Source organism: Oncorhynchus mykiss, chromosome 3 (assembly GCF_057628025.1).
Source record: "Oncorhynchus mykiss isolate SJ-2025 chromosome 3, ASM5762802v1, whole genome shotgun sequence".
In the NCBI taxonomy this organism is placed as follows: Eukaryota; Metazoa; Chordata; class Actinopteri; order Salmoniformes; family Salmonidae; genus Oncorhynchus; species Oncorhynchus mykiss.
Window position 1 is genome coordinate 11,116,714 of NC_143024.1, and position 27,401 is coordinate 11,144,114.

At 47.5% G+C, this 27,401-nt stretch overlaps 1 protein-coding gene across 3 annotated transcripts; it reads right to left on the bottom strand.

Moving 5' to 3' along the window:
- Positions 1-2,155: 2,155 nt before the first annotated feature.
- Positions 2,156-26,511, bottom strand: LOC149984346 (tumor necrosis factor receptor superfamily member 16-like). 3 transcript variants are annotated; one of them, XM_090220586.1, is made up of 6 exons: positions 25,945-26,511; positions 8,713-8,845; positions 8,215-8,580; positions 4,161-4,404; positions 3,783-3,925; positions 2,156-3,531 (listed from the first exon to the last, which is right to left on the bottom strand). In XM_090220586.1, the coding sequence occupies exons 1-6, from the start codon at positions 25,984-25,986 to the stop codon at positions 3,209-3,211; spliced, it is 1,251 nt and encodes a 416-aa protein (XP_090076712.1). In that variant the 5' UTR covers positions 25,987-26,511; the 3' UTR covers positions 2,156-3,208. The 3 variants fall into 3 exon arrangements, with proteins under 3 accessions (XP_090076712.1, XP_090076702.1, XP_090076708.1); XM_090220576.1 differs by lacking the exon at positions 25,945-26,511 and adding an exon at positions 17,839-17,958; XM_090220582.1 differs by lacking the exon at positions 25,945-26,511 and adding an exon at positions 17,839-17,958 and having other exon boundaries at positions 3,783-3,963.
- Positions 26,512-27,401: the final 890 nt, after the last annotated feature.

Consider the following 27,401-nt stretch of genomic DNA (forward strand, 5'->3'; position numbering starts at 1 on the left):
TCTGTCCCAACCCCTTTAAATACCCTCCTAATACTGTCTCTGTCCTAACCCCTTTAAATACCCCTAAATGGAAGTCTCCTCAGATTCAGGACTAATGGGGAGAGTTAAATGGAAGTCTCCTCAGATTCAGTACTAATGGGGAGAGTTAAATGGAAGTCTCCTCAGATTCAGTACTAATGGGCAGAGTTAAATGGAAGTCTCCTCAGATTCAGTACTAATGGGGAGAGTTAAATGGAAGTCTCCTCAGATTCAGTACTATTGGGGAGAGTTAAATGGAAGTCTCCTCAGATTCAGTACTAATGGCGAGAGTTACAGTTGAAGTTGGAAGTTTAAACTCAGTTTTTCACAATTCTTGACATTTAATCAGAGTAAAAATTCCTGTCTTATGTCAGTTTATTTTAAGAATGTGAAATGTCAGAATAATAGTAGTGAGAGATTTATTTCAGCTTTTATTTCAGCTTTTATTTCTTTCATCACATTGCCAGTGGGTCAGAAGTTTACATACACTCAATTAGAATTTGGTAGCATTGCCTTTAAATTGTTTAACTTGGTTCAAACATTTTTGGTAGCCTTTCACATGCGTCCCACAATAAGTTGGGTGAATTTTGGCCCATCCCTCCTGACAGAGCTGGTGTAACTGAGTCAGGTTTGTAGGCCTCCTTGCTCGCACACGCTTTTTCAGTTCTGCCCACAAATTTTCTATGGAATTGAGGTCAGGGCTGTGTGTTGGCCACTCCAAGACCTTGACTTTGTTGTCCTTAAGCCATTTTGCCACCACTTTGGATGTATGCTTGGGGTCATTGTCCATTTGGAAGACCCATTTGCGACCAAGCTTTAACTTCCTGACTGATGTCTTGAGATGTTGCTTCAATATATCCACATCAGTTTCCTGCTTCATGATGCCATCTATTTTGTGAAGTGCACCAGTCCCTCCTGCAGCAAAGCACCCCCACAACATGATGCTGCCACCCCCGTGCTTCACGGTTGGGATGGTGTTCTCCGGCTTGCAAGCCTCCCCATTTGTCCTCCAAACATAACGATGGTCATTATGGCCAACCACACTATTTCTGTTTCATCAGACCAGAGGACATTTCTCCAAAAAGTACGATCTTTGTCCCCATGTGCAGTTGCAAACTGTAGAATGTTTTTTATGGCGGTTTTGGAGCAGTGGCTTCTTCCTTGCTGAGCTGCCTTTCAGGTTATGTCGATATAGGACTCGTTTTACAGTGGATATGGATACTTTTGTACCTGTTTCCTCCAGCATCTTCACAAGTACCTGTTGTTCTGGGATTGATTTGCACTTTTCGCACCAAAGTACGTTCATCTCTAGGAGACAGAACGCGTCTCCTTCCTGAGCGGTATGATACTACGTGGTCCCATGGTGTTTATACTTGTGTACTATTGTTTGTACAAATGAAAGTGGTACCTTCAGGCGTTTGGAAATTGCTCCCAAGGATGAACCAGACTTGTGGAGGTCTAAAAATATTTATCTGAGGTCTTGGCTGATTTCTTTAGATTTTCCCATGATGTCAAGCAAAGAGGCACTGAGTTTGAAGGTAGGCCTTGAAATACATCCACAGCTACTCCTCCAATTGACTCAAATTATGTCAGTTTGCCTATCAGAAGCTTCTAAAGCCATGACATCATTTTCTGGAATTTTCCAAGCTGTTTAAAGGCACAGTCAACTTAGTGTATGTAAACTTCTGACCCACTGGAATTCTGATACAGTGAATTATAAGTGAAATAATCTGTCTGTAAACAATTGTTGTAAAAATTACTTGTCATGCACAAAGTAAATGTCCTAACCGACTTGCCAAAACTATAGTTTGTTAACAAGAAAGTTGTGGAGTGGTTGAAAAATGAGTTTTAATGACCCCAACCTAAGTGTATGTAAACTTCCGACTTCAACTGTAAATAGAAGTCTTCCAAACTTTCCTCTGACATGACCACATACTTGTTTAATTTATGTTACAAGTCACACCCCTTGTTCAGTTAGGTGACTGAGACAAACAAAGACGTCCATTGATTATCTCCAGAATAAACTACCACAGAGCAGGTAGCTGCTTGCTGTTACGTTCGGGTAGGACAGAAACCACTGTACTTGTCAGAGCATGTAACACAACAAGCTCAGAGAACACCGTTTGACTCTCTCTCACACCTTCAAAAGCATTTATTATATGAAACGACATCTTAGAAAAACACACACCATGACGTTAGAATATACACAAGAATAAGTGATTGATTGTTACATCACGATAATGTTCTGGATAGCCAGCAACCATGATAGGAGAGAGGCAGTGACTAGCAACGCGGATAGTACATCACTGATTTGAGGCCTCCCAATGTCTTTAAGATGGAGTAGCTGAGAGAGAGAGAGAGAGTCATCATGCATCCTCAGTCAAAGATGTTTGCGATTGCCCCTTCACGCTTGAAAACCTTTCTAACACTATATTACAATGAATGTATGATCAAATATTTACGGTCTTAAAATTCACGACTGATTGTTAATATGAACAGAATGCCTTTATTTCATGTAAAGAATATTCTACAGAGTATTTCATTCCCATGCCTGTTCAGTTAGTTACGGTCAGCTGTTGTGCATCCTCCTCACATTGCTGCAAAACAAATCAGGAAAGAGAGTGGATCCTTCTGACATTGCTGCAAATAAATACCCATTCCTAGAACGCTTGGGCAGATTATACACAAGTATGGTAATATATATATATATATATATATATATATACTGGAAGAATGGTGGATATACTGTACATTTCCAATAGAGGATGACCCAGCTCAACGAGCCAGCAACAACACTTCCACTGTCCTCTTCAGTTCAAATGTCTGAGGCATTATGGGTCAGGAGTACCTCCCCTGGCATGCCATGCCATCCCACTGGTCGAGAAGGAGGGCTGTTTGCTCCATCCATCCTCTCCTATGTCCACAAGGGTCGTATTCATTAGTACACGCCGCAGCAGTATGTTTCGCAACGGAAAACAACAATTTCTTATTGGTTCAAGTTCAGGTCGTCACTCCCTGATTCAGTCCGTTTTCTTGCGTTTGGTTCCTAATGAATGCCACCCAGTCTTATCAGGCTCATGAGGAAGGCTCTGTGGCACCCTACATAGTGCACTACTTTTGACCTTTAGCTTACCAGTAGTGCACTATATAGGGAATAGGGTGCCATTTGGGACCCACCATGGCTCCTTCCTCAGACCACAGACACCCCCTGGGCAGGGCAGGTGAGAGCTGCGGCTACGTCGGACCTCTCGATGCGGGCCAGCGCCGAGCACAGAAGCCCCAGAGTGGAGCCCTCCTGCTGAGCCCAGTTGGAAAGGAGGGTGTGTACAGGGGCCTCGCCGTGCCCAAACAGGTCCATCTGCTCGGGCTCGTAGCCCAGCGCGGCCCCCAGGGTCCTCCAGGAGCCTCTGCGGCTCCCGCTCCCCTCCTGGAGCAGACGCTCCACCTCCTCCTGTCTGTGGGGGGGCAGGTTGATGTACAGACGGCCGTCCTGCTTACTGTCCCTCTTACTACCTGGGGGTAGAATACACAACAGACACAGATCGTCACAAGTCCATTCAACAGTTATAATAGATGAGAATAGCCAATAAGAAAAGACGTCTGTAAGTTGTTCTGGATAAGAGTGTCTGATAAATGCTAAATGTGCTCTACATTGAGAGAGATGAGAACATGTATTTAACTTGGGCTTCTGTTCTCACTCCAGTAACAGTGTAGTGCAGTGAGGTTAATTGTGGCGTAGTCGTGAGATGGCTGTTGGTTGTTACCTTTACTTGGTTGGCCATCCTGCAGGCTGTGTGAGTCCAGGAACACGCCGCTGTCACTGTGGAGTTTTTCTCCTTCAGGACACGTCCCCAGCTCTGCAGCGCGGGCTTTACCCAACGCCTGCTTCTGTTTATACGACGTCCAGCTGACGAGACATGGGAGGAAACACTTCTACACTCTTCACTAAACATAACAACAGGATCATTTTTATCGCAACCTATAACGGAAATACACGACGGCAATCGGTTTGCAAACAATTCTCCACCCCCGTTATGCATTTAACAACTCCCTCCAGCCAATGCTCACACCAATGCAATGCGTCAAGTGTGGAGAATCAGGATGCAGCCAATGAGACGGCAGCGTGTCTCCTGTCAACTCACCACTTGTAGGCGACGTAGAGCAGCAGGCCCAGCACCACAGCAGCCAGAACAGATACGTAGACCAGGATGTGGTTGCTGCTCCCATCATCCTGAGGGGTGAACCCGGGGGCCCTGGGGGCTGCTCCTCCTCCAGGGGCAGGGCTGGCCTCCTCTCCATCATTCACCAACCCTAACCCAGGCAGGCGAGGAGCGGCCAGAGGGCCGTCAGACTCAGGGGGACGAGACAGGATGTGGAGCTTCTTATCTGTTGGTTGAAGAGAGATGGGAGACTGTTGATTAGAGAACCACTGAACCATGAAGGAAACACTAAGGATAGAAGGGGGCCACTTGACATATCTGCCCTGTCCTTATCCCCGTCTCAGCATATCTGCCCTGTCCTTATCCCTGTCTCAACATACAGTGCCTTGCGAAAGTATTCGGCCCCCTTGAACTTTGCGACCTTTTGCCACATTTCAGGCTTCAAACATAAAGATATAAAACTGTATTTTTTTGTGAAGAATCACCAACAAGTGGGACACAATCATGAAGTGGAACGACATTTATTGGATATTTCAAACTTTTTTAACAAATCAAAAACTGAAAAATTGGGCGTGCAAAATTATTCAGCCCCCTTAAGTTAATACTTTGTAGCGCCACCTTTTGCTGCGATTACAGCTGTAAGTCGCTTGGGGTATGTCTCTATCAGTTTTGCACATCGAGAGACTGACATTTTTACCCATTCCTCCTTGCAAAACAGCTCGAGCTCAGTGAGGTTGGATGGAGAGCATTTATGAACAGCAGTTTTCAGTTCTTTCCACAGATTCTCGATTGGATTCAGGTCTGGACTTTGACTTGGCCATTCTAACACCTGGATATGTTTATTTTTGAACCATTCCATTGTAGATTTTGCTTTATGTTTTGGATCATTGTCTTGTTGGAAGACAAATCTCCGTCCCAGTCTCAGGTCTTTTGCAGACTCCATCAGGTTTTCTTCCAGAATGGTCCTGTATTTGGCTCCATCCATCTTCCCATCAATTTTAACCATCTTCCCTGTCCCTGCTGAAGAAAAGCAGGCCCAAACCATGATGCTGCCACCACCATGTTTGACAGTGGGGATGGTGTGTTCAGCTGTGTTGCTTTTACGCCAAACATAACGTTTTGCATTGTTGCCAAAAAGTTCAATTTTGGTTTCATCTGACCAGAGCACCTTCTTCCACATGTTTGGTGTGTCTCCCAGGTGGCTTGTGGCAAACTTTAAACAACACTTTTTATGGATATCTTTAAGAAATAGCTTTCTTCTTGCCACTTCCATAAAGGCCAGATTTGTGCAATATACGACTGATTGTTGTCCTATGGACAGAGTCTCCCACCTCAGCTGTAGATCTCTGCAGTTCATCCAGAGTGACCATGGGCCTCTTGGCTGCATCTCTGATCAGTCTTCTCCTTGTATGAGCTGAAAGTTTAGAGGGACGGCCAGGTCTTGGTAGATTTGCAGTGGTCTGATACTTCTTCCATTTCAATATTATCGCTTGCACAGTGCTCCTTGGGATGTTTAAAGCTTGGGAAATCTTTTTGTATCCAAATCCGGCTTTAAACTTCTTCACAACAGTATCTGTGTTCCTTGTTCTTCATGATGCTCTCTGCGCTTTTAACGGACCTCTGAGACTATCACAGTGCAGGTGCATTTATACGGAGACTTGATTACACACAGTTGGATTGTATTTATCATCATTAGTCATTTAGGTCAACATTGGATCATTCAGAGATCCTCACTGAACTTCTGGAGAGAGTTTGCTGCACTGAAAGTAAAGGGGCTGAATAATTTTGCACGCCCAATTTTTCAGTTTTTGATTTGTTAATAAGTTATAAGTAAGTTAAGTTTGAAATATCCAATAAATGTCGTTCCACTTCATGATTGTGTCCCACTTGTTGGTGATTCTTCACAAAAAATACAGTTTTATATCTTTATGTTTGAAGCCTGAAATGTGGCAAAAGGTCGCAAAGTTCAAGGGGGCCGAATACTTTCGCAAGGCACTGTATCTGCCCTGTCCTTATCCCCGTCTCAACATATCTGCCCTGTCCTTATCCCCGTCTCAACATATCTGCCCTGTCCTTATCCCCGTCTCAACATATCTGCCCTGTCCTTATCCCTGTCTCAATATATCAGCTCTGTCCTTATCCCTGTCTCAACATATCAGCCCTGTCCTTATCCCTGTCTCAACATATCTGCCCTGTCCTTATCCCCGTCTCAACATATCAGCCCTGTCCTTATCCCTGTCTCAACATATCAGCCCTGTCCTTATCCCTGTCTCAACATATCAGCCCTGTCCTTATCCCTGTCTCAACATATCTGCCCTGTCCTTATCCCCGTCTCAACATATCTGCCCTGTCCTTATCCCCGTCTCAACATATCTGCCCTGTCCTTATCCCCGTCTCAACATATCTGCCCTGTCCTTATCCCCGTCTCAGCATATCTGCCCTGTCCTTATCCCCGTCTCAACATCAAATCAAGGGCCTTGACACATCTACCATTGGCACAATGTTTTTTTGTAATAAGTCAATGACTGTGTAAAGAATGTGAGGGCTTTCATACCTACAGTTGAAGCAAACACAGTCACAAACAGTGAACATATTTGATAACACTACCAGCTATCTGAATAATGATTTTGTTGCCAAATTTAATCCAGCAGCAGTAGTCTGTGAGGGCCTGTCAGCTCCCAGCCCCCTCTGACCCAGTCAGCTACCAGCCCCCCCGACCCAGTCAGCTACCATCCCCTGACTCAGTCAACCCCCCCTCCTCTTTACCCCTTTCTACAGCCCCTGACTCAGTCACCCCCCCCCCAAACCCCTCCTTACTCCTTCTACAGCCCCTGACTCAGTCACCCCCCCCCCCAAAACCCCTCCTTACTCCTTCTACAGCCCCTGACTCAGTCACCCCCCCCCAAACCCCTCCTTACTCCTTCTACAGCCCCTGACTCAGTCACCCCCCCCCCCAAACCCCTCCTTACTCCTTCTACAGCCCCTGACTCAGTCACCCCCCCCCCAAACACCTCCTTACTCCTTCTACAGCCCCTGACTCAGTCACCCCCCCGAAACCCCTCCTTACTCCTTCTACAGCCCCTGACTCAGTCACCCCCCCCAAACCCCTCCTTACTCCTTCTACAGCCCCTGACTCAGTCACCCCCAAACCCCTCCTTATTCCTTCTACAGCCCCTGACTCAGTCACCCCCCCCCCCAAACCCCTCCTTACTCCTTCTACAGCCCCTGACTCAGTCACCCCCAAACCCCTCCTTACTCCTTCTACAAACCCTGACTCAGTCACCCCCAGCAAACCCCTCCTTACTCCTTCTACAGCCGGCCCATTTTAGGATCAAACACGACTGGGGACTCCCCTGACCTCTATCTACGGTGTCAGATGGGGTGACCTGTGTGTTCAGATGACCAGACTCCTGGGGAGATCCAGGCCACTAGACCAAGGCTTGGTCATTTGGAGCCGGTGAGGGGTTACCATGTTGGGGTCACCAATGTGCCAAGGCCCTGGGGTCTGGTGTGGGGGTAGTTAGATTGTCAGGCCCTTTTTAAGAGCTGTCGGCTCCGAGCCATTTGACTGCAGCACTTAAGAGTGTTTTCTCTCTGTTGGACTGTGCTCATGTTTCCTCAAGTGTTGCTAAGTGTTCAGATTAGGTGTCGGTACAGGTGTTGGCCACATGTGTTTTCTTTCTCTCTCTCTCTCTCTCTCTCTCTCTCTCTCTCTCTCTCTCTCCCTCTCTCCCTCTCTCCCTCTCTCCCTCTCGTATATATAGTGTATGTGGACACCCCTTCAAATGAGTGGATTCAGCTATTTCAGCCACACCCGTTGCTGATAACTGTATAAAATCGAGCACACAGCAATGCAATCTCCATAGACAAACATTGGCAGTAGAATGGCCTTACTGAAGAACTCAGTGACTTTCAACGTGGCACCGTCATAGGATTCCATCTTTCCAATAAGTCAGTTTGTCAAATGTCTGCCCTGCTAGAGCTGCCCCGGTCAACTTTAAGTCCATACACACACACCATACACACAGAGACTCACCCATGCAGAGGGTGTCAGAGTTGAGCTGGCAGGCTCTGATCTCCACCTCAGTGTCAGAGCACTGAGAGCAGGCCTGGCAGGGCTTGATATCACTCTTCTCCTCTGAGAACGTTCCTGGGCGACATGGTTGGCACTGGGTGTTCCCCTGGGCACCACACAGCCTCACCACCCCCTCGCCCCGTCCACACATGGTGCAGGCGGCACACAGCCCTGCCACACTCTTCCCATCCCGCCAAAGGTAGAAGTGCTGGTCACAGTCACAGTGGGTATCCTGGGTGGCGCTGCAGGAGGTCAGCTCTGGGATGCCAGCCGGGCAGCGGGCACAGGGGAGGCACGGGGAGAGACCGTCTGATGGGGAGAACGTTCCTAGAACATACAAGGTATAGGTGATTTGAATGTATCTCACAGTGTTATCAGTATGTGTGTACTATAGCTGTATGTCTACTGGGGGAATGGCATAAGCAACAGCATCTAAACCCTATTGCCTCCATGACTCACCCTCAGGGCAAGGCTGGCACTTGGTGTCCTTCATCCCACACTCTAACTCCACCCCATGGCCTGGAGGACACGGGCTACAGCACTCCCCTGACTGGCTGAACTGCCCACTGACACAGGCATCTCCCAGGGCAACCTGGAAGGAGAAACAAAACAGTTAGCTTAGCATCAATGATCAGATAGATATAGTGATGTATTTATCTGCAGATGCCAGTGACGAGGGAACTCTTTTATAGATCAAACTGATGAGTGCTAAGTGGTTGACAAGCCAACACATAGACATGTTCAAGACTAGGATGGAATCTATGGTGACAAGCCAACACATAGACATGTTCAAGTCTATGATGAAAACTATGGTGACAAGCCAACACATAGATATGTTCAAGACTATGATGGAAACTATAGTGACAACACAACACATATATTTGTTCAAGACTAGGATGGAAACTATGGTGACAACACAACACATAGACATGTTCAAGACTATGATGGAAACTATGGTGACAAGCCAACACATATATTTGTTCAAGACTAGGATGGAAACTATGGTGACAGCACATAGACATGTTCAAGACTATGATGGAAACTATGGTGACAAGCCAACACATAGACATGTTCAAGACTATGATGGAAACTATGGTGACGAGCCAACACATAGACGTGTTCAAGACTATGATGGAAACTATGGTGACGAGCCAACACATAGACGTGTTCAAGACTATGATGGAAACTATGGTGACGAGCCAACACATAGACGTGTTCAAGACTATGATGGAAACTATGGTGACGAGCCAACACATACAGTGCCTTGCGAAAGTATTCGGCCCCCTTGAGCTTTGCGACCTTTTGCTACATTTCAGGCTTCAAACAAAGATATAAAACTGTATTTTTTTGTGAAGAATCAACAACAAGTGGGACACAATCATGAAGTGGAACGACATTTATTGGATATTTCAAACTTTTTTAACAAATCAAAAACTGAAAAATTGGGCGTGCAAAATTATTCAGCCCCTTTACTTTCAGTGCAGCAAACTCTCTCCAGAAGTTCAGTGAGGATCTCTGAATGCTCCAATGTTGACCTAAATGACTAATGATGATAAGTACAATCCACCTGTGTGTAATCAAGTCTCCGTATAAATGCACCTGCACTGTGATAGTCTCAGAGGTCCGTTAATGAAGAACAAGGAACACACCAGGCAGGTCCGAGATACTGCTGTGAAGAAGTTTAAAGCCGGATTTGGATACAAAAAGATTTCCAAAGCTTTAAACATCCCAAGGAGCACTGTGCAAGCGATAATATTGAAATGGAAGGAGTATCAGACCACTGCAAATCTACCAAGACCTGGCCGTCCCTCTAAACTTTCAGCTCATACAAGGAGAAGACTGATCAGAGATGCAGCCAAGAGGCCCATGATCACTCTGGATGAACTGCAGAGATCTACAGCTGAGGTGGGAGACTCTGTCCATAGGACAACAATCAGTCGTATATTGCACAAATCTGGCCTTTATGGAAGAGTGGCAAGAAGAAAGCCATTTCTTAAAGATATCCATAAAAAGTGTCGTTTAAAGTTTGCCACAAGCCACCTGGGAGACACACCAAACATGTGGAAGAAGGTGCTCTGGTCAGATGAAACCAAAATTGAACTTTTTGGCAACAATGCAAACGTTATGTTTGGCGTAAAAGCAACACAGCTGAACACACCATCCCCACTGTCAAACATGGTGGTGGCAGCATCATGGTTTGGGCCTGCTTTTCTTCAGCAGGGACAGGGAAGATGGTTAAAATTGTTGGGAAGATGGATGGAGCCAAATACAGGACCATTCTGGAAGAAAACCTGATGGAGTCTGCAAAAGACCTGAGACTGGGACCGAGATTTGTCTTCCAACAAGACAATGATCCAAAACATAAAGCAAAATCTACAATGGAATGGTTCAAAAATAAACATATCCAGGTGTTAGAATGGCCAAGTCAAAGTCCAGACCTGAATCCAATCGAGAATCTGTGGAAAGAACTGAAAACTGCTGTTCACAAATGCTCTCCATCCAACCTCACTGAGCTCGAGCTGTTTTGCAAGGAGGAATGGGAAAAAATGTCAGTCTCTCGATGTGCAAAACTGACAGAGACATACCCCAAGCGACTTACAGCTGTAATCGCAGCAAAAGGTGGCGCTACAAAGTATTAACTTAAGGGGGCTGAATAATTTTGCACGTCCAATTTTTCAGTTTTTGATTTGTTAGTGAAATATCCAATAAATGTCGTTCCACTTCATGATTGTGTCCCACTTGTTGTTGATTCTTCACAAAAAAATACAGTTTTATATCTTTATGTTTGAAGCCTGAAATGTGGCAAAAGGTCGCAAAGTTCAAGGGGGCCGAATACTTTCTCAAGGCACTGTATATTTGTTCAAGACTAGGATGGAAACTATGGTGACAACACATAGACATGTTCAAGACTATGATGGAAACTATGGTGACAAGCCAACACATAGGCATGTTCAAGACTATGATGGAAACTATGGTGACAAGCCAACACATAGATATGTTCAAGACTATGATGGAAACTAGTGACAAGCCAACACATAGATTTGTTCAAGACTAGGATGGAAACTATGGTGACAACACAACACATAGACATGTTCAAGACTATGATGGAAACTATGGTGACAAGCCAACACATATATTTGTTCAAGACTATGATGGAAACTATGGTGACAACACATAGACATGTTCAAGACTATGATGGAAACTATGGTGACGAGCCAACACATAGACATGTTCAAGACTATGATGGAAACTATGGTGACGAGCCAACACATTTACATGTTCAAGACTATGATGGAAACTATGGTGACAAGCTATGTTTGGAGGAGTAAGAGCACAAGCGTCTCTCTCAGCTGGTCTCAGTCAAGGCCAGTCCAGTTCCACCAACCAAAGACTCAAAAATAAGACCTCAATGTTTGTGTAGAAATCAGGAAATCAATTACACACACCCCTTTTCCTGCCTCGACATCGGATGGAAAGAATGGGGAGAAGGTGGGCGTATTGAAAAGAGTCTTTTTTTATATTTTGATCTGGCTCTGTTTTCAGAGTGCTGAGCGCTTATCTGCCCCGGCCGGGTAATGGAGGGGCCAGACTGAGGCCCAGATGGCACCCTATTCCCTATATGGGGCTCTACATTGGACCAGGGTCTATAGGGCTCGCCGGGCTCTGCTCAAAAGTAGTGCACTCTATAGGGAATAGGGTGCCTTTTGGGAGGCAGCCCCAGTGTGTGTTAAACATGAGGGATACATCAGACATTCCTAAGGGCTTATAGAGCCCAGTGCAGCCTAGCAGGAGGGACTGTCTTTAATCAGACTGGCTTTAATCAGACTGGCTATAATCAGACTGGCTTTTAATTAGACTGGCTATAATCAGACTGGCTATAATCAGACTGGCTTTAAATCAGACTGGCTATATATAATCAGACTGGCTATAATCAGACTGGCTTTAAATTAGACTGGCTTTAAATCAGACTGGCTTTAAATCAGACTGGCTTTCAATTAGACTGGCTTTAAATCAGACTGGCTATAATCAGACTGGCTTTAATCAGACTGGCTTTAATCCCATGGAAAGAATAAAACAAAGGAGAAGGAAAACACTGAGACATGAGGAAGAAGGAAGGAGTAGAAAGGGCTTCCTCCCTCCCACATTGACACATTCCACATGGGTGTGAATGACATTATAGTCACAATGTGTGTGTGTGTGTCTCTTGTCCTCAGACACAGTGAGGGGTGGGAGGAAGGGAGGGAGGGTGAGGGGAGACCGTTGTAGCCCCAGGCGGGTGTGTCAGTTAGCCCCCGCAGCCCAGCATGTGTGTCTATTTTGAGGGGGCCTTTGATGTCCCCCCCGAGCCCTGCAGGTGTGTGTGTGTGTGTGTCGCTCCCTCCCGACTGCCCCTCACTATGTCTAAGAACGAGATTTACACACACACACACACGCACACACTCCCCCCCCCCCCCCCCCCCATCAAGGCCCTCCTCTAAAGCAGTCAGGCATCTGAAACATGCCCATGTTGAGGGCTGATTGACCCACTAGCCATTATCCCTGGAGCCTGAGGGTAGACAGGAACTAACAGATGTCTAACAACTAACCTCCTGCTAACAGCTAAACAACCCTCTGATTTCTCCCCGACTCACTCCCAAATGGCACCCTATTCCCTTTATAGTACACACTTTTAACCAGGGCCAATAGGGTTCTGGTCAAAAGTAGTGCACTACGTAGGGAATAGGGTGCCATTTGGGAGAAACCGCTGTCTCCGATGTCTGCTCCAAGAAGCAGCTTGTGTCAACATGTGGAGCCTCCAACGAGCCCAACACACACAGGAACCAACGCACACACACACCATGCCAGTGGTCAGATGATGTGGATGCTACGCTACAGGACTGTTTTGCTAGCACAGACTGGAATATGTTCCGCGATTCATCCAATGGCATTGAGGAGTACACCACCTCAGTTACCGGCTTCATTAATAAGTGCATCTGCGACGTCGTCCCCACAGTGACCGTACGTACATATCCCAACCAGAAGCCATGGATTACAGGCAACATCTGCACCTAGCTAAAGGCTAAAGCTGCCACTTTCAATAAGAAGGACACTAATCCGGACGCTTATAAAAAATCCCGCTATTCCCTCAGACGAACCATCAAACAGGCAAAGTGTCAATACAAGACAAAGATTGAATACTACACTGGCTCTGGTGCTCGTCGGATGTGGCAGGGCATATACAAACTATTATGGACTACAAAGGGAAACCCAGTCATGAGCTGCCCAGTGACGCGAGCCTACCAGATGAGCTAAATGCCTTTTATGCTCGCTTCGAGGCAAGCAACACTTAAGCATGCATGAGAGCACCAGCTGTTCCAGACGACTGTTTGATCACCTTCTCCGTAGTCGATGTGAGCAAGAACTTTAAACAGATCAACATTCACAAGGCCGCGGGACCAGAAAGATTACCAGGATGTGTACTCAGAGCATGTGCGGACCAAATGTGCAAATTACCTCAACTAACTTGTACCCCTGCACATTGACTCCCTGTATATAGCCTCATTATTGTTATTTTATTGTACTACTTTTAATTTAATAAAATTGTTTTACTTTAGTTTATTTAGTAAATATAACACTATTTTTAAGGGCTTGTAAGTAAGAATTCACTGTTGTATTCGGCCAATATGACAAATAACATATTGTCACAAAACTGCACTGAAACAATAGAAAGAGAACAACTTTGAAGGGAAAGGAGGGTATGTTTCATTCCAAGAACAATAGCACAACTTTGAAGGAAAGGAGGGTACGTTTCATTCCAAGAACAACATCACAGCTTTGAAGGGAAGGAGGGCACATTTCATGCCAAGAAAAACAGCACAGAGGTTTTATTGCACCATTATTTGAGGAGTCAGACAACATGTGAACCTCAGCTAGCACAGATCTGCAGTATCAGGGTGATGGGAGCTCAGTTTCAACAGGTATTCATCTCAGTGATCACATGCGCTTCTACAGTGAGCTGTGGTTGTCTCATCACTGTGATATGTGGTTGTTCTACCTACCTTAGTTGAACGCATTGTCGGTTAATCACTCTGCATTAGAGTCTCTGCTAAATAACCACTGACTGTAAATCACTCTGGATTAGAGTGTCTGCTAAATAACCACTGACTGTAAATCACTCTGGATTAGAGTGTCTGCTAATTAACTACTGACTGTAAATCACTCTGGATTAGAGTCTCTGCTAAATAACCACTGACTGTAAATCACTCTGGATTAGAGTGTCTGCTAATTAACTACTGACTGTAAATCACTCTGGATTAGAGTCTCTGCTAAATAACTACTGACTGTAAATCACTCTGGATTAGAGTGTCTGCTAAATAACTACTGACTGTAAATCCCTCTGGATTAGAGTCTCTGCTAAATAACTACTGACTGTAAATCCCTCTTGATTAGAGTGTCTGCTAATTAACTACTGACTGTAAATCACTCTGGATTAGAGTGTCTGCTAAATAACTACTGACTGTAAATCACTCTGGATTAGAGTGTCTGCACTTGTTTAGATCAGAGTCCTATAGGGTTCCAATTGGAATGCACACGCCTTGTTGCGAACCAGGCTTCCCGGGGAAGTTCCATGGCAGAAATCAGCTAAAGAGGGGTCAGAACCCGGAATCAGTGACACCTCACAACATGTCAAACCAATCCAATGACCTGCTTGGGCGGAGCTCCAAAAGGTGCTCACCAGATTAGTGCCGTAGGAGCAACAGTGAGGACGACAACAGTTCAACAAAACAAGCACTGGTGACAAAACATTTTAGAATGTTTACAGCACGCTGGTTTTCACAACATTTTAGAATGTTTACAGCACGCTGGTTTTCACAACATTTTAGAATGTTTACAGCACGCTGGTTTTCAAAACATTTTAGAATGTTTACAGCACGCTGGTTTTCACAGCATTTTAGAATGTTTACAGCACGCTGGTTTTCACAACATTTTAGAATGTTTACAGCACGCTGGTTTTCACAACATTTTAGAATGTTTACAGCACGCTGGTTTTCAGAGCATTTTAGAATGTTTACAGCACGCTGGTTTTCACAACATTTTAGAATGTTTACAGCACGCTGGTTTTCACAGCATTTTAGAATGTTTACAGCACGCTGGTTTTCACAGCATTTTAGAATGTTTACAGCACGCTGGTTTTCACAACATTTTAGAATGTTTACAGCACGCTGATTTTCACAACATTTTAGAATATTTACAGCACGCTGGTTTTCACAACATTTTAGAATGTTTACAGCACGCTGATTTTCACAACATTTTAGAATATTTACAGCACGCTGGTTTTCATAGCATTTTAGAATGTTTACAGCACGCTGGTTTCAGAGCATTTTAGAATGTTTACAGCACGCTGGTTTTCACAACATTTTAGAATGTTTACAGCACGCTGATTTTCACAACATTTTAGAATGTTTACAGCACGCTGGTTTTCACAACATTTTAGAATGTTTACAGCACGCTAGTTTTCACAACATTTTAGAATGTTTACAGCACGCTGGTTTTCACAACATTTTAGAATGTTTACAGCACGCTGGTTTTCACAACATTTTAGAATGTTTACAGCACGCTGGTTTTCACAACATTTTAGAATGTTTACAGCACTCTGGTTTTCACAGCATTTTAGAATGTTTACAGCACGCTGGTTTTCACAACATTTTAGAATGTTTACAGCACTCTGGTTTTCACAGCATTTTAGAATGTTTACAGCACACTGGTTTTCACAACATTTTAGAATGTTTACAGCACGCTGGTCTTCACAACATCTTGAATATTACCTGTAATGTTCACCTCCTGTAGCCTAACTGTCATCTAAAACAAATGTCATCCTGCACCTAAATTACAAGGCTTGGATTTGCACCTAAATTACAAGGCTTGGATTTGCACTAAACTATTTTATATTTCAGCACTTAAAAGGCATGTACAAAATCTGGTGTACATTGTCTACTGGTATCATTTTAAACTGGGAACGTACAGCACCTTCACAAAGGATTCACACCCTATTACTTTTTCCACATTTTGTTGTTTTACAGCCTGAATTTAAAATGGATTGGATTCAGATTTTGTGTAAGTCGCCTAAACAAAAGACCCCATAATGTCTTGAGTCATTAAGTATTCAACCCCTTTGTTATGGCAAGCCTAAATAAGTTCAGAAGTAACATTTGCTTAACAAGTCACATAATAAGTAGAATGGACTCACTCTGTGTGCAATAATAGTGTTTAACATGATTTTTGATTGACTACCTCATCTCTGTACCCCACACATACAATTACCCATCCACTGAATTATACAGTGCCTTGCGAAAATATTCGGCCCCCTTGAACTTTGCGACCTTTTGCCACATTTCAGGCTTCAAACATAAAGATATAAAACTGTATTTTTTTGTGAAGAATCAACAACAAGTGGGACACAATCATGAAGTGGAACGACATTTATGGGATATTTCAAACTTTTTTAACAAATCAAAAACTAAAAAAATTGGGCGTGCAAAAAATGTCAGTCTCTCGATGTGCAAAACTGATAGAGACATACCCCAAGCGACTTACAGCTGTAATCGCAGCAAAAGGTGGCGCTACAAAGTATTAAAATAAGGGGCTGAATAATTTTGCACGCCCAATTTTTCAGTTTTTGATTTGTTAAAAAAGTTTGAAATATCCAATAAATGTCGTTCCACTTCATGATTGTGTCCCACTTGTTGTTGATTCTTCACAAAAAAATACAGTTTTATATCTTTATGTTTGAAGCCTGAAATGTGGCAAAAGGTCGCAAAGTTCAAGGGGGCCGAATACTTTCGCAAGGCACTGTAAATATTTTGTGGCAGCGATGCTGTCTGGTAGTGTCTCCAACTGCTGCTTCATCGTGCTGTAGACCAGAAACTGGCAACCGCACACACACACACACACTACACACGCGCACTACACATGCACACACTACACACACACTACACACACACTACACACACACTACACACACGAGAAAGTCCAGACAGGGTCCACTCCAGCTCTACTTTGCTCTGCAGAGCCAGACCCATTGGCATTTCCTCTTGTGCTGACCAAATATAGAGTTAAATATTCCCCTCCGTGCACCAGTTCATGGGGTGGAGTGTGTGTGTGTGTGCGCGTGTGTGTGCGCGTGTGTAGTGTGTGTGTGTGTGTATAAACATCCACCCTGCCCAGGGCTTAATGACCACAGTAATCAGGACTGGGACTAACAGAGCTCTGATTTATGGACCTCAGAGGGAATGTGTGACTTGTGTAAAAGGTCTCCGTACTCGCCTACTGAACAGGAAAAGGCAGTTGAGAAAGTCAACATGAAAAGTGACCCGATTTGCATATGACATCAGAGTGGAATATTGTTCCAAAAAAAGTGCTGACTTGTTAGAATTTTGATGAACTATATTAGAATCATTGTGTACTGTGCTGTTATATGCTAGCTTATATAAACCATTTTCAGACTGTTATGGGGTAGCTCAGGACTTGCTTACATTCAGAGCCAAGCAGCCTACACAGTCGACACCTTCTTGGCTCAAGGACCATGAGAAAAGAGAACACATAGACCTGATCTGTCTGCTCCAGGGCCACTGGCGAGAGTTGAGGGGCCGCAGTTGCTCTCTCCACTTCAGTACTAGAGGACTTGATTCCCTGGTGAGAGTAGACCTCCATGGAGCCCTATCTGCTTTCAAAAGGGGCTATGAACTCCACGGCTGTCACGGTCACTCCGTCAACACACACATAAGCAACACACACACACACACACAAAAGGGTGAATACACACAGAAGCACATGTACACACAGAAGCGCACGTACACACAGAAGCATGCAGTCACCCAGTCGTGAGCGTGCAGTCACCCAGTCGTGAGCGTGCAGTCACCCAGTCGTGAGCGTGCAGTCACCCAGTCGTGAGCGTGCAGTCACCCAGTCGTGAGCGTGCAGTCACCCAGTCGTGAGCGTGCAGTCACCCAGTCGTGAGCGTGCATACACACACACTCCCTAAAGCCGCCCTTTGGCCTTTTTGCAATGCGATCCCATTTGACATGATATTTGACTCCTTGGCTGCAGCAGCATGGAGTTTCCACGTGAGAGTGATGAGCACATGAAAGGGTGGGGAGCCCCAGGAGGCAGGGCTCTCCCTCCACCCTGACCCTCCCACCCTGGGGACAGCAGCATGGAGTTTCCACGTGAGAGTGATGAGCACATGAAAGGGTGGGGAGCCCCAGGAGGCAGGGCTCTCCCTCCACCCTGACCCTCCCACCCTGGGGACAGCAGCATGGAGTTTCCACGTGAGAGTGATGAGCACATGAAAGGGTGGGGAGCCCCAGGAGGCAGGGCTCTCCCTCCACCCTGACCCTCCCACCCTGGGGACAGCAGCATGGAGTTTCCACGTGAGAGTGATGAGCACATGAAAGGGTGGGGAGCCCCAGGAGGCAGGGCTCTCCCTCCACCCTGACCCTCCCACCCTGGGGACAGCAGCATGGAGTTTCCACGTGAGAGTGATGAGCACATGAAAGGGTGGGGAGCCCCAGGAGGCAGGGCTCTCCCTCCACCCTGACCCTCCCACCCTGGGGACAGCAGCATGGTGTCACCACCTCCACCCTGACCCTCACACCCTGGGGACAGCAGCATGGAGTTTCCACGTGAGAGTGATGAGCACATGAAAGGGTGGGGAGCCCCAGGAGGCAGGGCTCTCCCTCCACCCTGACCCTCCCACCCTGGGGACAGCAGCATGGAGTTTCCACGTGAGAGTGATGAGCACATGAAAGGGTGGGGAGCCCCAGGAGGCAGGGCTCTCCCTCCACCCTGACCCTCCCACCCTGGGGACAGCAGCATGGTGTCACCACCTCCACCCTGGGGACAGCAGCATGGAGTTTCCACGTGAGAGTGATGAGCACATGAAAGGGTGGGGAGCCCCAGGAGGCAGGGCTCTCCCTCCACCCTGACCCTCCCACCCTGGGGACAGCAGCATGGAGTTTCCACGTGAGAGTGATGAGCACATGAAAGGGTGGGGAGCCCCAGGAGGCAGGGCTCTCCCTCCACCCTGACCCTCCCACCCTGGGGACAGCAGCATGGAGTTTCCACGTGAGAGTGATGAGCACATGAAAGGGTGGGGAGCCCCAGGAGGCAGGGCTCTCCCTCCACCCTGACCCTCCCACCCTGGGGACAGCAGCATGGAGTTTCCACGTGAGAGTGATGAGCACATGAAAGGGTGGGGAGCCCCAGGAGGCAGGGCTCTCCTTCCACCCTGACCCTCCCACCCTGGGGACAGCAGCATGGAGTTTCCACGTGAGAGTGATGAGCACATGAAAGGGTGGGGAGCCCCAGGAGGCAGGGCTCTCCCTCCACCCTGACCCTCCCACCCTGGGGACAGCAGCATGGAGTTTCCACGTGAGAGTGATGAGCACATGAAAGGGTGGGGAGCCCCAGGAGGCAGGGCTCTCCCTCCACCCTGACCCTCCCACCCTGGGGACAGCAGCATGGAGTTTCCACGTGAGAGTGATGAGCACATGAAAGGGTGGGGAGCCCCAGGAGGCAGGGCTCTCCTTCCACCCTGACCCTCCCACCTTGGGGACAGCAGCATGGAGTTTCCACGTGAGAGTGATGAGCACATGAAAGGGTGGGGAGCCCCAGGAGGCAGGGCTCTCCCTCCACCCTGACCCTCCCACCCTGGGGACAGCAGCATGGAGTTTCCACGTGAGAGTGATGAGCACATGAAAGGGTGGGGAGCCCCAGGAGGCAGGGCTCTCCCTCCACCCTGACCCTCCCACCCTGGGGACAGCAGCATGGAGTTTCCACGTGAGAGTGATGAGCACATGAAAGGGTGGGGAGCCCCAGGAGGCAGGGCTCTCCCTCCACCCTGACCCTCCCACCCTGGGGACAGCAGCATGGAGTTTCCACGTGAGAGTGATGAGCACATGAAAGGGTGGGGAGCCCCAGGAGGCAGGGCTCTCCCTCCACCCTGACCCTCCCACCCTGGGGACAGCAGCATGGAGTTTCCACGTGAGAGTGATGAGCACATGAAAGGGTGGGGAGCCCCAGGAGGCAGGGCTCTCCCTCCACCCTGACCCTCCCACCCTGGGGACAGCAGCATGGTGTCACCACCTCCACCCTGACCCTCACACCCTGGGGACAGCAGCATGGAGTTTCCACGTGAGAGTGATGAGCACATGAAAGGGTGGGGAGCCCCAGGAGGCAGGGCTCTCCCTCCACCCTGACCCTCCCACCCTGGGGACAGCAGCATGGAGTTTCCACGTGAGAGTGATGAGCACATGAAAGGGTGGGGAGCCCCAGGAGGCAGGGCTCTCCCTCCACCCTGACCCTCCCACCCTGGGGACAGCAGCATGGAGTTTCCACGTGAGAGTGATGAGCACATGAAAGGGTGGGGAGCCCCAGGAGGCAGGGCTCTCCCTCCACCCTGACCCTCCCACTCTGGGGACAGCAGCATGGAGTTTCCACGTGAGAGTGATGAGCACATGAAAGGGTGGGGAGCCCCAGGAGGCAGGGCTCTCCCTCCACCCTGACCCTCCCACTCTGGGGACAGCAGCATGGAGTTTCCACGTGAGAGTGATGAGCACATGAAAGGGTGGGGAGCCCCAGGAGGCAGGGCTCTCCCTCCACCCTGACCCTCCCACCCTGGGGACAGCAGCATGGTGTCACCACCTCCACCCTGACCCTCACACTCTGGGGACAGCAGCATGGAGTTTCCACGTGAGAGTGATGAGCACATGAAAGGGTGGGGAGCCCCAGGAGGCAGGGCTCTCCCTCCACCCTGACCCTCCCACTCTGGGGACAGCAGCATGGAGTTTCCACGTGAGAGTGATGAGCACATGAAAGGGTGGGGAGCCCCAGGAGGCAGGGCTCTCCCTCCACCCTGACCCTCCCACCCTGGGGACAGCAGCATGGTGTCACCACCTCCACCCTGACCCTCCCACCCTGGGGACAGCAGCATGGTGTCACCACCTCCACCCTGACCCTCACACCCTGGGGACAGCAGCATGGTGTCACCACCTCCACCCTGACCCTCACACCCTGGGGACAGCAGCATGGTGTCACCACCTCCACCCTGAGGACAGCAGCGTGGTGTCACCACCTCCACCCTGAGGACAGCAGCGTGGTGTCACCACCTCCACCCTGAGGACAGCAGCGTGGTATCACCACCTCCACCCTGAGGACAGCAGCGTGGTATCACCACCTCCACCCTGGGGACAGCAGCATGGTGTCACCATCTCCACCCTGACCCTGACACCCTGAGGACAGCAGCATGGTGTCACCACCTCCACCCTGACCCTCACACCCTGGGGACAGCAGCATGGTGTCACCACCTCCACCCTGACCCTCACACCCTGAGGACAGCAGCGTGGTGTCACCCCCTCCACCCTGGGGACCTCAGCATGGTGTCACCACCTCCACCCTGACACCCTGGGGACAGCAGCATGGTGTCACCACCTCCACCCTGACCCTCACACCCTGGGGACAGCAGCATGGTGTCACCACCTCCACCCTGACCCCCTGGGGACAGCAGCATGGTGTCACCACCTCCACCCTGACCCTCACACCCTGGGGACAGCAGCATGGTGCCACCACCTCCACCCTGACCCTCACACCCTGGGGACAGCAGCATGGTGTCACCACCTCCACCCTGACCCTCACACCCTGGGGACAGCAGCGTGGTGTCACCACCTCCACCCTGGGGACAGCAGCATGGAGTCACCACCTCCACCCTGACCCTCACACCCTGGGGACAGCAGCATGGTGTCACCACCTCCACCCTGACCCTCACACCCTGGGGACAGCAGCATGGAGTCACCACCTCCACCCTGACCCTCACACCCTGGGGACAGCAGCGTGGTGTCACCACCTCCACCCTGACCCTCACACCCTGGGGACAGCAGCGTGGTGTCACCACCTCCACCCTGAGGACAGCAGCGTGGTGTCACCACCTCCACCCTGAGGACAGCAGCGTGGTGTCACCACCTCCACCCTGAGGACAGCAGCGTGGTGTCACCACCTCCACCCTGAGGACAGCAGCGTGGTATCACCACCTCCACCCTGAGGACAGCAGCGTGGTGTCACCACCTCCACCCTGAGGACAGCAGCGTGGTGTCACCACCTCCACCCTGAGGACAGGGCCTCCTAATTGTCCCTAGAATTTTTAAGCAAACAGCTGGAGGCAGGGCTTTCTCCTATAGAGCTCCATTTTTATGGAACGGTCTGCCTACCCATGTCAGAGACGCAAACTCGGTCTCAACCTTTAAGTCTCTACTGAAGACTCATCTCTTCAGTGGGTCATATGATTGAGTGTAGTCTGGCCCAGGAGTGGGAGGTTGAACGGAAAGGCTCTGGAGCAACGAACCACCCTTGCTGTCTCTGCCTGGCCGGTTCCCCTCTTTCCACTGGGATTCTCTGCCTCTAACCCTATTACAGGGGCTGAGTCACTGGCTTTACTGGGGCTCTCTCATGCCGTCCCTGGAGGAGGTGCGTCACCTGAGTGGGTTGAGTCACTGATGTGGTCATCCTGTCTGGGTTGGCGCTCCCCCCCCCCCCTTAAGTTGTGCCGTGGCGGAGGTCTTTGTGGGCTATACTCAGCCTTGTCTCAGGATGGTAAGTTGGTGGTTGAAGATATCCCTCTAGTGGTGTGGGGGCTGTGCTTTGGCAAAGTGGGTGGGGTTATATCCTTCCTGTTTGGCCCTGTCCGGGGGTGTCCTCGGAGTGGGCCACAGTGTCTCCTGACCCCTCCTGTCTCAGCCTCCAGTATTTATGCTGCAGTAGTTTATGTGTCGGGGGGCTAGGGTCAGTTTGTTATATCTGGAGTACTTCTCCTGTCCTATTCGGTGTCCTGTGTGAATCTAAGTGTGCGTTCTCTAATTCTCTCCTTCTCTCTTTCTCTCTCTCGGAGGACCTGAGCCCTAGGACCATGCCCCAGGACTACCTGACATGATGACTCCTTGCTGTCCCCAGTCCACCTGGCTGTGCTGCTGCTCCAGTTTCAACTGTTCTGCCTTATTATTATTCGACCATGCTGATCATTTATGAACATTTGAACATCTTGGCCATGTTCTGTTATAATCTCCACCCGGCACAGCCAGAAGAGGACTGGCCATCCCACATATGCTCTCTCTAATTCTCTCTTTCTTTCTCTCTCTCGGAGGACCTGAGCCCTAGGACCATGCCCCAGGACTACCTGACATGATGACTCCTTGCTGTCCCCAGTCCACCTGACTGTGCTGCTGCTCCAGTTTCAACTATTCTGCCTTATTATTATTCGACCATGCTGGTCATTTATGAACATTTGAACATCTTGACCATGTTTTGTTATAATCTCCACCCGGCACAGCCAGAAGAGGACTGGCCACCCCACATAGCCTGGTTCCTCTCTAGGTTTCTTCCTAGGTTTTGGCCTTTCTAGGGAGTTTTTCCTAGCCACCGTGCTTCTTCACCTGCATTGCTTGCTGTTTGGGGTTTTAGGCTGGGTTTCTGTACAGCACTTTGAGATATCAGCTGATGTACGAAGGGCTATATAAAATAAATTTGATTTGATTTGACAGCAGCGTGGTGTCCCCACCTCCACCCTGAGGACAGCAGCGTGGTGTCACCACCTCCACCCTGAGGACAGCAGCGTGGTGTCACCACCTCCACCCTGAGGACAGCAGCGTGGTGTCACCACCTCCACCCTGAGGACAGCAGCGTGGTGTCACCACCTCCACCCTGAGACGTCCAGCAGACAGAAGAACAGGAGATGTAGATAGAGGTCCTGTAGTGCACTATATAGGGAATAGGGTGCTATTTGGGATGCACATAATTGCCTCCATGACTCATTATCTGGGCAAGTCTGGTCAAAATGTGGACCTATCGGCCCTGGTCAAAAGTAGTGCACAATATAGGGAATAGGCTGCCATTTGGGAGGCAGTGCACTATATACGCAATAGGGTGCCATTTTGGGACAGACACACTAAGGCAGAGGGAAGTGTAGGGAGGGTGGAGCTAGCGCTGCTTGCCTGTCTGATTGGTCCATGATGTTAATCTGCACACTGATTACTGTCATCAGCAGTAGCAGGTCATCTTTAAAAAGTCAACGTTTGGAATCTGGAACTTTTTATTTTGTTAACCATGTTTTGTTCCAGTCAGGGAATATGCTGAGCTTTCCATCTCCTCCTAACAGCATGACAAACTACTGGATACCAATAGCCATGCCACTGTAAGCCTGCTTGTCTGTCTGCAACGTATTATTCAAGTTCTCAACATGCTGAGTTACTCTGTCAAAGATGTCGCTGTGGGAAAGCAAAGTGGCGGTCGTGAGTTCAAGAGAAAACCAACCAGAAAACTGCTTAGCGTCAACATGGAAATTACATTTACTGTTCTGTTACAAACGGGGTCGCCCTTCTCTCGCCACAGACTGAGAGAAATGATCATTTCTTTGCTCCGGATATCCAGACCGCAGCGATAGTTTTACTCATGACGCATTTCTACCAGGAATTGCCGCAAGGAAGGACTATGGCACTATCTATGAATTGTAATACAGTTTGGTAATGTAACAGAGAACCGTGGACAATCAAACCACTAACATTAGTGGGCCGGTGTGATTCAACGACAAGTATAATGATCTTTAATACATTGAGGTTTGAAACAACATTCATATTAAGCAGAGAAAACTAATTGCTGAAGTTCACCAAAAAAAAAGTTGTTTTTTTAAATTTTCAAACAAACCTCTGTGATAGAAACAAAAGGTGTGTTTTGGGGAAACAAACCGTTGTTTTCCATTTAAAATGAACGTTTGTTGTTATTATCCCCTCATTAAACAGATACATATCTTTCCGGGGTCACATGAATGCAGAGTGAATTAAGATATGATGGAGTTTTATCTCCAGTGCTTTGATCTTGAAGAAAGGGTTAGGCCCTGGGAACATGACAAGACATGCCGCCTCTCCTCTCCTCTACAGGCCCTCGGGTCTGTTGGACTTGAAAGGAGACGGAGTGTCAAATTGTCATCTTCTCCAGCTGTGGAAACACTTTGATCTGTACAAATCAAATCTCTCACTTTAACTACCTGCATTAACGTTTAAATGACGCACACTTATAATACAGCCTAAGCCTTATCAATTGGTACGGGAAGATAAACTCAGATCAGAAAAGAAAAACAGAGTTTATCTCTGAGTAAAAGCAGGAGAGTTGTAGATAATGACAATATGTCACATTCTGTAGCTATACAGAACATTGTCAATGTAGAGTGAGAAGTTGGCTAGATTGCAATGTAACACAACCAAGATGCAAGGCATCTAATCATTGCCAGCTTCCAATTGGCTCATTCACCACCACCCTCCTCCCCCCTGTAACTATTCCCCAGGTCGTTGCAGTAAATGAGAATGTGTTCTCAGTCAAATGACCTGGTAAAATAAGGGTTAAATAAAATAAATTCATGTAATTACAATGTAGCGCGTGCGTAATGCCAACATAGTTTACAATGTAGCCAAAATCATTAACTTTATGCAGATTGGCTAAATAATGAATTCGCCTCATGTTGGACAGTAATGTGCGTTACTATACATTGCACTCTCAGCAGAAAATAACAGGGAGGGAATTGATCCGTTCGTGTATTACTGTACAGTAGCCTATGAGATATATTAGTGAGTTACAGCCTATGTATATCAGGAATAGGAGCGACATGACACTTACATTTACGAACAGAAAAAGTGTGCAGACCCAAAGCGCATCCATGTCACAGTTCTTCGCCGATGGAAAATCCCGTGGCTATACCCCTTCAAAAGTCTTTGGGACCAAAGAAGACTTCAATAGCTTACTCCGTGAGACGTAACCCAGCTAAATGCCAAAAAAGCGCACCTAGGTTCCTAAAAACTATTCACAGCTGTCAAGAAATCACTTTGAGAGTAACAAGAACACGACCAAACGAGAGCATGTTTTTTAACTGCATCAAAGTATCCTTACACATACCGCGGAAGAAAAATTGCCCCAGAACTCAACAGCAAGTCCGAGTGCCGCTTCTCTTCAGTGAAATCAACTGCCATGAAAGAAAACGTCAGGAAAACAGTAAAAACAATCCTCTTCTTTAGGCTACACACCATCTACTTTTACTGTAGACCGTTTCTTTGTTACATTCCCTACAGTTGAGTCACACTTCAATCTTTGTTGGCATGTTCTTCTTGCAGAGTGTGAGTCTGAAGCGCAGCGTTTTGGCCCCGAGATCTTCAAGCGCTTGGTTCACTTTCGACGCCTTCAGCTCTCTACGGCTGGAGCCCGGGTCCTCGCTTTGTGATTGGCTGATACGCGACGGCAATAAACACATTGAAGTGATATTCAAATGGAGATGAAACCTGATACACTGTAATAAATAAAGGGGATACATTCCGGAAGATGCCTTTAGGGATCTGTTTAAAGAATGGACGTTGGGACTTTGATGTAGCCCGGGCTGTATTTTGCGGTCTTAATTTTTAAACCCCCGGTTATTTCTCCAGGGGGGTTACAGAAATTACTATTTTGTGGCTAATATTCTCCGTCACACTCTTTTTTTATTAACACAAATAATAGCCTATATATTTTTTGTATATATGTAAATAAGCACATGCTTATAAAATGATATGTTGTATATAAATGATATAGGATAATTAAGATATCAATGTAGAATATTGTAACCTAGCAGTTGTAATACCGGTAAGTAGGTTAAACTATACCGTAATAGACTATTGAAGCACAAACACAGATATTTAGCTTAGTCCTAAATAATGTCAGGGCTATTTAATTAATGTACTATTTGCAAGTCGCTTTGGATAACAGCTTCTGCTAATGACTAAAATATAGATGTAATAGCCCAGACATTATTTAAACAGTTTTCAAATATTCAGGGAAGGTATATGGTATAGCCTCTATATTTTAGGTTTTTGGACCAGCTGCCTCTATACATAACTCATTTCAGGTACTTAATTTTAGTAGCCTAGAAAGTAGTCTCACACAGTAGCCTATTGTTACGTCCCAAATGGCACCCTATTCCCTATATAGTGCCATGCTCAAATGTAGTGCACTAGATAGGGAATAAGGTGCCATTGGGACATTCCGACAGTAGCCTACCAGAGTTGTAACATATGTGACCTTCTCTGTTGATTGTTCTATCCTGTCTG

Coding starts and splice junctions, on each gene's coding strand:
- LOC149984346 (XM_090220576.1), bottom strand. CDS start 17,943: ATGGAGGTCTACTCTCACCAGGGAATCAAGTCCTCTAGTACTGAAGTG. Junction 3,926..4,160: donor CTCTACGTCGCCTACAAGTG/GTGAGTTGACAG, acceptor ATGTCTCGTCAG/CTGGACGTCGTATAAACAGA. Junction 3,532..3,782: donor GGATGGCCAACCAAGTAAAG/GTAACAACCAAC, acceptor TTCTACCCCCAG/GTAGTAAGAGGGACAGTAAG.